Source organism: Petaurus breviceps, unplaced genomic scaffold, assembly GCF_028583685.1.
Source record: "Petaurus breviceps papuanus isolate PSGF00001 unplaced genomic scaffold, PetGlider_PUasm1.0 37, whole genome shotgun sequence".
Taxonomy (NCBI): domain Eukaryota; kingdom Metazoa; phylum Chordata; class Mammalia; order Diprotodontia; family Petauridae; genus Petaurus; species Petaurus breviceps.
Window position 1 is genome coordinate 42,982,637 of NW_027186296.1, and position 13,624 is coordinate 42,996,260.

A 13,624-nucleotide genomic window follows, 5' to 3' on the forward strand; every position below is an offset into this window, starting at 1 on the left:
GAGTATCTGAGCCCGGATTTGATCCAGGTCATCCCGACACTGGAGCTGGTGCTCTTACTCGCTGAGCCACCTGGCCGCCCCTAAGCAATTGGGGTTAAGTAACTTGCTAAAGGTTACACGGCCAGGTGTTTTTGGGTGGGTGCTAAGTGTCTGAGCCCGGGATTCGATCTCCAGGTCGTCCTGACACTGGAGCCGATGCTCTTATTCGCTGTGCTACCTGGCCGCCCCGACTGATTTTACTTTCACAGAAAAGCTATGTAGTGGTTGAGAATAGTAACTTTATATTCATTAACTATTTTGTTGTTATGCAGGAGGCATTATATTTTATTCTAGAAGTTAACAGACATCATTCTCTTTAACAACTTATAAGCCATAGACTGTTTAAAGTACAAAAATTAGGTTTGAGAAAAATGATTATTTCTCTCTTATATTAATAACCAATTATTGAATTTGGACTGAGGTTTTTTCCCCTTTCTATTTCTTCATTCAGAAAATCAGCCACTGCAGATTTAGGCAGGTTGCTTTGAAGTGCAGGGCTGATAATAATGAGAGAGAAGGAAAACTCAGATATGTTCAAAAGGTAAAAAAGTTGAGGTTGATTTGATGAGGTTGAATTGATGGATTCCAGCCCATTGAGTTTTACCCAGACAGGTCTGGGTAAAAGTGAATTCTTCTTTTTGTCTAGGTTACCCTAGAGGGGGTGATATCAGTATAGGTAAATCTCTTTGACCAAGACTGAGTGATCAGAGTCACATTCCCTAGACCGTTAGAATAAGACCACATCATTATTATATTTATATAATATCTCATTGCTTGTTAACCAATAAGTGTTGAATACCACCCTCAGGAAATCCCACTCCTCCAAGGGCACATATGATCAGGTGGGTTCCATGAGGGGTCTTTGGCATTCAAGGGTGTCACTGACTCCTTTTATTAATTATCGTTAGCATGATTAATAAAATGGTTAATTACCCAGAACCTATGTCTCTTGAACTTTTTATGTGTCACAGGTTGTAGAAATTCACCAAGCTCTGTTTAGTAAATGGAACTATAGAGTATACAGTACATTGACTATATCTTAAATACATTTCACTTCAACAAAAACTTTACTAGGTGCTAGGAATGCGAAAATGAAAGATGAATCAATCCCTCCATGTAAGAAACCTTATAATCTTGTTTAGAAATTGAGCCATTAACACAAATAACTATAATGTAATTTCATAAGAGAAGAGAGTAATGTGAGAAAGAAGTAGCGTGGTATAGTGGAAAGAGAAATGAAGTCAAGAGATCGAATCCTACCAAGAACAAGTTCTATAATCTTTTTTGAGCCTCAGCTCATATATATATAAATCTGCAAAATGGGGATAATAATCATTGGGGATACACACACACACACACACATACATATCTATAACAAGTATACACATACATTTATCTCTTATCTCTAGCCAGTCACCAAATCCTGCTGAATCTTCCACCATCATATTCCTCAGATTTGCCCATCTCTCTCTATCTCTGTTTACATTTCTTTTGCCCCCTCCCCCCCATTGGGCTTGGAGCCTCATGACTAGAAATCTGCAGCTTCTTGCTGTTCTTTTGGCCTGTGATTTTTATCCCAAACAATCCTGCATTGAGCTATTTGTATAATCTTCTTTAAACATCAGATTTATTATTTCCTTCCTACCCAACTTTGCCTGATAAATTTTTTACCTGTCCTTCAAAACCCAACTCCAGTATCTTCTGCTCAAGAAAGTTTTTGTTGATATCACATGTAGAGGTAAGATGCTTTTAGAAACCAAAAACCTTTTAGTTTTATACCTCTCTAGTGCATTTTGTTAATATTGTTTACTGTAGTTATTTGTGTCTGCCTATTACAATGTTAGTTCCATGAGGCCAAGGATGGTGTCTTTGTGATAGATTTAATCTGAGGATTTGTTCCTCATTCAGGCCCTGCTGTTTAATAAATTGTGTGACCTTGATAATTTTGCTTAATTTTGGTGCCTTATGCATCTCCCTATTACTAATAGATTAACTCATAGACTGGTGACAGCTTGTGATGGTGGTGGTATTTCTATCCCGGGATGGCCCCTATAATAATGAAATGCCAGATTCTTTTTTATATTCCAGTTTACAGTATCTTGTCATGTCATGTCACATCATGTCATGTTATATTAATATAGTATTGATATTGCATCAGATTATCATGCCATGGGACATGCCATCCATCATACTGCATCATGCTGCATACTGCATGTCACTGCATGTCATGTCACATGTTACTGCATGTCAGTGCCCGACCACAGTAATGCCACATGTTGTGCACCATGTCATGCTGTGAGGCACCTTGTGTCACATAATCTCCTATTTCTGTCTGTCACATGTCATCACATGTCAAATGCTACTATATGTAATGCCACATACCACATGGCATCTCATGTTGCCAGTCATGCCAATGCTCAATCACATCATGCGTGTCATTCTATGTTAATATATTGTTTATATTGTATCACATTATTCTGGCTCCCTGCCCAATGCTTTTTCTAATACTCTGATCCTATTAATCACCTGTATTTTGTTTGTTCAGGTAGACTGTCTCATGTCATGCCATGTCATATGGCATCACATTTCACAGTGCAAACACATGTCACTGCTGATCATAGTTCTATTGGTAGCCATATCATATGCCGTCAGTGCCATTTGTTATATTATGTCACGTCAAGAATCATGTCTTGTGGCATATTATATCATGTCATTTAAAATATATAAAAATCTTCAAAAACTTATTTGTGTGATATATAGATATCCCTGCCCTCAGGGAACTTACACTCTAATATGGGAAGATGAGGATATAAGACATATAGACTAGGGGTAGGGAGGAAGGGATATTTTGGTTTGTAAAGCTAAGGGGCTGCTGAGTGGAGCCATAGGGAAATAGAATGATGTCCTCTTTTTGAAAACAGTTACAGAATTGACTTGATTGTGGTTCCAGAACTGAGTGGGCTTGGGTAGTGGTGTGGGGGATGAAGGGCCTAGTTGTCAGGGAATGAATGAAATGGAAATGAAAAGAAGCCTGCGTAGAGCTAGTCCTAGATAGAGTGGGTGACTGAGACAGCTAGTAATAGGCAGTCATTCTCCAGGCAGGAGCTCCAGTTATGAAAGGGTTAAGGCTTCCATGGTTATTTTCTGCTTCAAATCTGTGGTAGCTGGTACTGTGACTGAAGGTTGTTGCTGAAGTGCTTAAGAAGACTTTAAAAAATAAATACTGCCATTGTTGTTTTGAGAGATTCCTAAAGGAATTGATAACTTCTCACTTGGATGTGGAAGGATGTAAGTGTCTTCTTTGCTCCAGACTTTGAAGGGAAGAAGAATTTCCAAAAGGCAGACATAAGAGAGAAGTTTTTCAGACATGGAGGATGAAGTAGACAAATGCATAAAAACAGGATAATAGGTGGCAATCTTGCAACAGTGAATACTGCAGTTTGGTACTTCTTTTTTTTTTTCTTTATTTTTTTTTTCCTTTTTGAAGGGGGAAGGCAGGGCAATTGGGGTTAAGTGACTTGCCCAAGGTCACACGGCTAGTATGGGTTATGTGTCTCAGGCTGCATTTGAACTCGGGTCCTCCTGACTCCAGGGCTGGTGCTTTATTCACTGCACCACCTAGCCACCCCCAGTTTGGTATTTCTTAAACTGTAGTATGGGATCTCAACCTACAGTTTGAGAAGTGCTGAAAGGGTCTTGAGTGGAAAAAGTTTGAAGCTCTTTGATGCTAGGGCATAAAATGCATGAATATAAATAGTGTAAAGCCTGGAAAAGGTCACTTTGGAGTCACATGATGGAGAGAATTCGAATGCCGGGCAAAGGAGTTTGTGTTTGAGGAGGGGATATTGAAAGTTTTTGAATGAGGATGTGACATGATCATTCATTAGGATGACTGTTTTGGCAGCAGTGTAAAGGAAGGATTAGAGAAGAGAGGATTGGTAGAAATAACCAGTTAGGAACCAGTTAGGTGACTATTGTGGTAGTCTAAGGCCTTAATTTTCTTATTTCCTTATCTGTAAACTCCCCTTTCTCACTCAGTGAATAAGAGATAAATCCCAGATCTCCTGCCCCTAGTTCATTGTCACTTATACCAACTGGAGATAATTTTAATTCTACTTTTCTTTAAAAGGTATGGTTGTATCACTTTCTAGCAAATACAGTACCTTAACTAGGGTCAAATAATTTCCTAAAAGTCCGTAAGATAAGAATGATTTGTATTTAGCAGATAAATTTTTTTCATGTAAGTTAGCACTTCTTAAAGGATTGAGTACTTGAAAATATTTTCTTAAGGTCTTCTACTTTCTTTGAATAAGGGGTCCCTTAAACAGAATTAAATTTTAACATAGTTTCTCCTAAAGTTATCTTAAATGCTAGGTTAATATAATCAGGATGAGATTTTCCTATAGAGTTTAGTACAGTATTTGTTTTTTACTGAAGATAAATATCCTCAAACTATAGTGCTTCTTAGGCTCTAGATCAGATTTTATTTCTCCTAAATTTTTTATGAGAATGAAATACTAAAAGGTAATTTGGAGAAATCCATAAGTCTACACAATGGGAAATTGTCAAATTTCTATTGCTGTTCTGCAAAGCTAATTGTTAAAATTTTTAAGTAGTCAAGATTCCAGTTGTATTTGAATTAAATATCAGTTACTAAGAATGACAGTTCCTGTGTGTCCTTTTTTTCAGACTTGCATATTATGAGGTTCAGTATCAGTTCTACAAGAGAGATCAACTCATGTGGAGTGTTGTTAGGCACTACAGTGAACAGGTAATTTCTGATTCAAGAGAACAGCAAATGTATCCATTTTCATTTGCCTAGTAGACCCAATTATTTACTTGGTACCTTGTTTGATTAATAAAAATGCATTTCCTTATTTAACTTTTTCTTTCTCATATGTAACTTTTTTTTCCAATAAAACATTACTTCAGGATGTTTGTTTTGTTATAGTTAGAAGCTGGATACCTGTCAGGCTCTTAAGGCTCTATGGAGTCAAAGAATAGAGCCTCCTGGGAATAGTTTGAACCTGAAGAGAATGTAGTCCCATAAGTTATCTGAGGGGAATCCTATAACTGAATACCAAAAAAAGACTAAGGCATCCATTGAGTATTCTGGTATTAAGTCTGTGCTCAGAAATTCACAATAACTATTTTAGAGCTTCTTAGGCACTATTTCTGTATTGCACATTAAGGTGTCATTTACTTGTGGTACTGCCATTCCACTTCTTTTTTGCTCTGATTTGCAAATATTGCCCATCTTTTCCCTTCAGCTGGAATATTTAGCTTAACTAGTATTGTTGTTTTAAAAGTGTATCATTTTTTTCCTGTTAATGCTGAAAAAATAAATAACTGCAGAGTCCATAATTGACCATTTCTTTAATCCTTTAGTTTTTGAAACAGATGTATGTCCTTGTATTGGGCTTAGATGTACTTGGAAATCCATTTGGATTAATTAGAGGTCTGTCTGAAGGTGTTGAAGCACTCTTCTATGAACCGTTTCAGGTATTTAATTCTATTTGTTTTGACTCTAGGCAGGGTAAAATTGAGTTTCAAGTAGAAACTTTTTCTCAAACTGAAATAGGACTTTAAGTTTGACTGAATTAATGAAGTATTCAAAGCATTAATCTATTTTGACAGGTTTATTTTTATTTTATTTTTTTCAAATGCTTTATTAAATTCTGATTTATATCATTCATTTCTGCCAGATTTTGAGTTACAAATTTTCTCCCCTTTTTTCCCCTACCCACTGCCCCAAAATAGCAGTCCCACAGGATATTCCCTCTTCCACTCTGCTCTCTCCCATATTTTCTCCCATACCCCTTTCGACTTTTCCAGTGGATCTCTATGCACCAGTGCCCGTATATCTTATTTCCCAATTACAGTAAAATAGTATTAATAATAGTGTATATATATTATATATTTGAATATTTGATTTTAAAACTTTGAATTCCAGATTCATTCCCTTCCTCCCTTGACACCCACCCTTACTGGGAAGATAACAGTTCATTATAGGTTATACATGTGTAGCTAATGCAAAACAATAGCGTAGTATATATATTGTAAAAGTCTGACTGTATTTCCCTCCCTCCTATCCCACCTCCCACTTGTTCTATTCTCTACTTTGATTCTGTCCCTTTTCAAAAGTGGGTGCTTCCAACTTCCCTCCCCCCAGCCTTCCCTCCCTTCCAGCATTCCCCCCTCTCATCCCCTTCCCCCCCTACTCTCCTGGAGGGTGAGATACCCTATTTAGTGTGTATTTCATTCCTTCCTCAAGCCAAATTCAATGGAAATAAGTTTGACCCATTCTCTTTTGCCTTCCTATTCTTCCCTGCCATTGTAACCATTTTCCTTTGCCTCTTCTATATGACATAGTTTACCCCATTCTGTCTCTCCCCATCTCCTCTCATTATATTCCTCTCTCACCTCTTAATTTCACCTTTTAAGTATCATCTCTTCCTGTTAAATTGGTCCTGTGCCCTCTATCTATGTATACTTGTAAATATATATATATATATGTACACATTCACATATGTATTCATATGCCCATATACCCTCATATATAGACATATATATATCTATTCCCTTCAACTACTGAGAAAAGTTTCATCAGTTACAATTACTGTTTTTCCATGTAGGAATGCTAATCGTTCAACTTTGATAAGTTCCTTATAATTTCTTTTCCCTGTTTACCTTCTCAAGTTTCTCTTGCTTCTTGTATCTGAATGTCAGATTTTCTATTCAACTCTGATTTTTTCAGCAAGAATGCTTGAAAGTCCTCTATTCCACTGAATGACCATATTTTCCCCTGAAACATGATACTCATTTTTTCTGGGTGGGTGACTCTTGGTTTTAATCCCAGCTCCTTTGCCCTCCTGAATATTATATTCCAAGCCCTTTGATCCCTCAGTGTAGAAGCTGCCAGAACCTGGGTTATCCTGATTGTGTTTCCACAATATTCAAATTGTTTCTTCCTGGCTGCTTGTAATATTCTCTCCTTAATTTGGGAATTCCAGAACCTGGCTATAATATTCCTAGGAGTTTTCTTTTTGGGATCTTTTTCAGGAGGTGATCTATGGATTCTTTCAACCTCTATTTTGCCCTCTGGTTCTAAAACATCAGGGCAGTTTTCTTTGAAAACTTCCTGGAGAAAGATTTCTAAGTTCTTACTTTGATCATGGCTTTCAGGTAGTCCAATCATTTTTAAATTATCTCTCCTGGATCTATTTTCCAGGTCAGTGGTTTTTGCCATGAGATATTTCACATTGCCTTCTATTCTTTCATTTGTTTGGATCTGTTTAACAGCATCTTGATTTCTCATAAAGTCATTAGCTTCCATTTGCTCCAGTCTAATTCTGAAGCAATGATTCTCCTCATTGAGCTTTTGAGATTCTTTTTCCATCTGGCAAATTCGGCTTTGTAAGGCATTCTTTTCCTCATTGCCTTTTTGAGCCTCTTTTGCCATTTGAGTTAGTCTATTTTTCAAGGTGTTATTTTCCTCAGTCAGGCTATTGACTCTCATTTTATAATTTTCTTGCATTGTTCTCATTTCTTTTCCCAATTTTTCCTCCACTTATCTGCTTCTTAAGGTCCTCTATGGCCTGTAACAAGCTCATATTTTCCTTTGAAGCCTTTGGTGTAGGAGTTCTGACTTCACTTTCCTCCTGTTCCATGCTTTGCTCCTTTTTGTCCCCAAAATAGGAGTCTAATGTTGGAATCTTCTGTCTGCTTTGTTTCCTTTGCCTGGTCATGTCGCCCCTCGGTCACTTGACCCCAGGGCTTTTTGCCACAGTAGGACTCTGCCACCAGAGAGGGGAGCTTTCATCTCAAACGTTGGGGTTTTCTCAGCTGCTGGAGGTATTAGATGTGTGCCCTCTCTGAGGTCTCCACATGCTCTGGCAAGCTGGATACACACCCCAGGACCTCCACCCTAGACTGCAATCCAGATCCAAGAAGGTTAAAGCAAGAGCGATTACCCCTCAGACTGGTGCCTGGTCCCCCTACACTCTGCAGGCCAGGAGCTGAAGCTGCCATGTGGCACTCCGGCGTTTCTGTGGCTTCTTGCCCCGGGAGCAAAACCATGCACTCCCACTTACTGGGTCCCAAAATCCAGACTGCACTAACCTCTCACGCTGTCCTTTGCATCTATGTGTTGATAAATCTCGAAATGGCCACAGCTTCTGCTGATCTGGAGTCGCTCTGGCCAGAGGCTGATCAGGCCTGCCCTGGGGCTAAAGCCTCAGTGTGGGGCTCTGCTCAGCTCCCAGAGCACTGCACTGAGCTCATTCTTGCTGGCCTGCTGGGCTCTCCTCAGTGGGAGGTTAGCTTCTCTGTGTCATTTTGTGGGTTCTTCAGCTCCAAATTTTGTTTAGAGTCCCCTTTTTACATGGATTAGAGAAGGTAGAAGCCTGAGCCTTGGGGAGGTCGTGTTTCTACTCTGCCATCTTGACTCTGCCCCCTAAGTCTTATTTTGACAGGTTTAAATTGGCTTTCAGCATTATCTGGTCTCTTTAAAGGAGCTAGTAATTGTACCTATCTCTAGGGTAGGCATTCTTAACTCTTTTTATGTCATGCTCCTCTATGTGAGTATGATGAGGTCTATGTATCTCCTCCAGGAATAATTCATAGGATTACAAAAGGAATCTACTTATATTGAAATACAGTTGTCAAAATATTAAAATACTAAGTACTAAATTCATATTCATGGACTGCAGGCTAAGAACCCCTTTCTAAGGATTATAAGAAAGCATAGAGTTCAAGAAGATAAATTGGAGAAAATTAGTTTCTGACATGCGTCAGATTTGAGTTTATCCTCTGAGTCTTAATAACAGCACTATGTTGCTTCAACTTCCCAGTCCTCTCTGTTGAAAAGTCTAGCTTCAAATGGCTATTTCAGGTAGGAATTGTATTTCCTGTGCTTTCTTCCTGGGGGTATGCTTAAAGTATATGATATTAAAGCCTTTGACTCTGTTATTTGACATTTTTAGTTCTTTCACAGAGTTTGACACTATTCCTTTAGAGATAAGAATGGTATGACCATAATATATACTCAATAGATTTTCTTCTGTGAGAGGGAGAATAGGTCAAAAGAATGTTAAAACATGTTATTAAATGGAATGTTCAAGATGTTTTTGGAAGTTATCTCTGGAAAAACAATATATGTTTTTATTAGTCTTAAAAGTATGAGTAAAGGTTGTTTAATTAAAAAGTGTATGAGACATTAAAATTTAATTTTTTAATCAGGGAGCTGTTCAAGGCCCTGAAGAATTTGCCGAGGGGTTAGTAATTGGAGTAAGAAGTCTCTTTGGACATACTGTAGGTATGAGTCATTTCATTTATTCATTATAGTCACTAAATGATATTTAATGATAAATTTTTCATATTTAATCAGACAGGGTTCTCTGTTCTACTAGCCTCTCCTGGTAAAAATTACTTAGCCTCTTTCTTTTAAGTGAAAGATAGTAAAAACAGCAATGGTTCTTCTTATCTCTCAGCTGTCCTGACCTGATCCATTTTAGAGAGATTTAATATGACAAACAAGATAGTCAAATAAGTGTTTAATATAAACTTTTCTAAATCAAAACCTCAAAATAAGTACATTAATCAAATAAATTAACATATGTAAAGTGATTTTAAACCTTAAAGCACTATATAAATCCTAGATTTTAGTAGTAGTTTTACTGTTATCATGATTATGATTATTATCAGTTAGGTATAAAGCAATTTCAGCAGAATCAACAAAATGATCAGACATAAAACCTTATGCAGGGTTAAAAGCCCTTTAATAAATACTTAGAGCTTTCATCCAACATTCCTATTTCCAACCAACTCCAACTTTCTAATACATGGCAATGACTCTGCCTAGGCATGCTCAGCCCTGCAAGAAAATACAGACACTGATTTTCCCAACCATTTGGAGGAAAAATGAGGAAAAGGAGAGGAGGATTCATCCATAGAAGAACCATAAATTTGACTTTCATATCCACAGGCTAGAAGGGAAGATAGCATCAAATCTGGATCAGAGAAACATAGGAATCCAGTCTTCTACATCCTTTCTCCTTCCCACTTCTTGTTCTGCTCCAGAAGTTACTCAGACAAGGAACCTAGGCTAGCCAATTCCTTTTTCCACCATCTTGAGAAAACTGATATACAGCAGCCTAACCTCAGGATGCTCACAACAGTGGAAAAAGGAGGAGCTAAAAAGTAAAGAGGATTTCCAAAGGCAAATGAAAGGCAGCATAAGAGAAAATCTGAAAAAAAACGAAAAATCAGGAGAGCCTGAACTAAAACCCGACTCATCAGGAAAATCAACAGAAAGGATCATAAAGACAGAATGATTAAAACAAAAGAAACAGACATTTTGAACAAATGTTATAACATGAAGGAAATAAGCCAGTTGATGAAAACTGTTGAAAAAGAGAATCCTGTTGGCTTGCTAAAGATCACAGAACAAGTAAGAAGCTCCTAAATGGACTGAAAGAGAAACAAAACTTATAAAATAAGACATTAGGAATAAGTTTAAGAGAGAAATTAGTTTTTGAAATATGTTTAAAGAATATAAGCAATAGAATGAGAAACAATATAATCTATGATAGATTATAGTCTGAGAGAGAATAACAGATCTGGAGCACCAGAATCCTTAAGTGGAAGAAGGTTTTGCAGACATGAAGACCACAAACTTAAGTGAACACATGAACTGATTACAAACAAAGTAAATGACCTTTAAGACCTTTAATGTACAGAAATGACTTTAAGGATTGGATATTTCCCTGGAGTAGTAAAAAAAAACTTGTCCAGAACTTTATATAAACAATGCTTAACTGTCTAATTTAATTGCTTCTAGGTAAAAGAAAATGCTGCAAAATCCAGGGCATGTAATAGTTAAATTTAGTAGTTTCAATAATAGAAAAATTTTGCAGTAATAGAAAAAATAACCAGGACAAAGATCTAACGTAAGGAAAGACAGTTTGAAAAACATGGTTATTACACATTCATAAGAATTTGCTAGAGAGAATGGAATAGTGTATTCCAAAAAAACAAGGGCCCTCTAGCTGAGTCAGAATAATATCCTGTCAGCCTGGTCCTAATCATCATGAAGAAAAAGATGGGCTTAAAATTTAAGGCATTTCTTCAAAAGAAAAGAAAAAGATGAGCAAATTATTAATCTTGCAAAGACTCCAAAGAGGCAAAAATTAATGTAAATTTGCAATTTTCAGGAAAAGATTAAATAATAAAATCAGTTGTCTCAAGTTTGTTTTTTAAGAACTTGATATATGGGGTAAAAGAAAGAACAAAGAGGGATAAAACATTGAGGGATAAAAAGGATCTAAAAATTGTAACAAGTAAAGCCGAACAGGGGCAAGGTGCCACTAAAGAACATTTCTATGATAGAGCAGGTTATTTGGGGAAAATACACTCATTGGAAAACCACCTTCTCTGAAAAAGAGTTGCACATCATCCTACCCCAGTAGAGGGTCTATACTAGTTCCTAAGGGAAACCTCAATAGTAGGGGAACACAGAACTAGAGCTCCTTGAAGATAGGGACTGTTTGATTTTTGAGTAAGGGTGAGGAGAACCTTTTGGGATAAATGAGCATCATACATAGCAGAATAAGCACTTAATCATACTTTTAAGTGTGTATTGAATAAACAGTTTGATGAGAGCAAAGAGAATAGCAGAATGGATAAGAAAACTGTATCTAACAATTTGTTGTACCCAGGAAATAAATTAAAAAAATAAAGACAGGAGGAAAAAAAGAGATAGGCATAAAATCTACCATTTTTCAGTTTAATCCAGAAAGTAAGAGTTACAATCATCTTATGAAACTAAACAAAAAATAAAAATTGACAAAAAGCAAGGGAATTTCATTATGCTGCAAGGAAGCATAGACAGTATACCAAAATCAATTAACAGAGAATATCACTAAAATTCATGAAGAAAAAGCTGTCAATTGAAAAGAGGTAGATATGATAATAAAAGTAGATTTCAGTGTTTTGCTGGGTGCTATGTAATTCTCACAGGGATAGACAAAGGAAATATAGAACTGAACCAAACTGTTAGAGAATTTTGAGCCAAAAGAACTATGACTTCTTCTGAATGGAATTATTTAAAAAAAAATACCTGTCAGTGTCATATAGCACTTTAATAAAAAAATATATTCAAAGAATATTGTAAGGCCAGAGAGTTAAAGTTGAAATTAAAAAGCAGAAATATTAAACATGTTCTTTGTATATCTAACCATGTACAAACCACCACAATAAAAATTAGTAACTAATAGGGGACACAGGCATAATTAGGGACAATGATTGACATCCTGAATAATGCATGGGTCAAAGAACAAAGCAACAACTAATAACTTTATGTAAGAATGATAAAGATAGATAGCTTAATAAAATTTCTAGGATGTAGCTAAAATAATTTTCAGAGGAAAAATATCTGACAGCATATATTACAAAAAATTAAAGATGAAATTTAAAAAATCAGAAAGTAAATAAATATAAAATAAAACTAATACAAATCTTAAAAATTGGATGAGAAAATAAATAAAATGGAAAATAAACTGTAGAATAATCAAAACACAAAGTTTTTTTCTTAAGATTAACCAAATGGAAACATTTTTAGCTAAAGTGATTAAAGAACCCAAAATTAACAAAATAAAGATGAACAAAATGAAATCACAACAGAGAAGAAATAAAATTATCAGAGACTATTTCTCACAGTTATAAGCCAGAAAAGCTAAGAATTTAAAAACAATGAGGATTATCTGTAAAAAATATTTTAGATTATTTTTCTTCCAAATGAATTTTTCCTAATAAGATTAATTTTACATATTGCTAAATATGAGATAGAGTCTTTAAATAATCACATTTTCATATTAGGTAATCATATATTACCATGTAAGGAACTATGACTTCTTTTGTGAATTGATTTTAAAAAACCCCAACAACTTTTCATCTTATTTATGCTAGGAGGAGCAGCAGGGGTTGTGTCCCGAATAACAGGTTCTGTTGGGAAAGGCTTGGCTGCAATTACAATGGACAAGGAATATCAGCAAAAACGACGAGAAGAGATGGGCCGTCAGCCTAAAGATTTTGGAGACAGTTTGGCCAAAGGAGGAAAGGGCTTCCTGAGGGTATTTTGTTCATTTTGGATCATTATTGAACTTGCTTCTTAATATTTATTTAATAATATGAACACAACAGGAGAAATCTACATTTTGTGAATAGGTGTAAATAAATTAAACTAGAGTTTCTTTTTGGAAAATGATAAGGCTCAATTTGCCACAGTACTGGTATTGTATACACTACCATTTTTAGTCACTTTCTTCTTAAGTGATTGAGTGTTTATATCCTTTAACCAGGCCTTACTAAAACAATTGAGTTTTAGAGTCAAGGCTGAATGCGTAGCCACAATCAATATACTTTTTGCTTTATTTTAAGTTAATGTTTCATTGATTCACTTAGATTCAGACTGTGTAGTTTATTACAGTTTTAAACAGTTTTGTTTTAACAATTTTTATAGAGTGGAAGGGCTTCATGAAAATCAAGTTTATTTTTGGTCAATGCATGAAATTGTGTTGATGGGAAA

General features: G+C 36.0%; 1 protein-coding gene across 4 annotated transcripts in view; it reads left to right on the forward strand.

Annotated features, from left to right (window-relative positions):
• The window catches only part of VPS13C (vacuolar protein sorting 13 homolog C), a 203,366-nt gene that overhangs the window by 166,518 nt on the left and 23,224 nt on the right, over positions 1 to 13,624 (forward strand). For all 4 annotated transcript variants that reach the window (XM_069098385.1, XM_069098386.1, XM_069098383.1 and 1 more), the window contains 4 exons: positions 4,729 to 4,810; positions 5,428 to 5,541; positions 9,280 to 9,355; positions 13,006 to 13,169. In XM_069098385.1, coding sequence (XP_068954486.1) covers positions 4,729 to 4,810; positions 5,428 to 5,541; positions 9,280 to 9,355; positions 13,006 to 13,169 — 436 coding nt within the window. The remainder of the gene's footprint in view (positions 1 to 4,728; positions 4,811 to 5,427; positions 5,542 to 9,279; positions 9,356 to 13,005; positions 13,170 to 13,624) is intronic.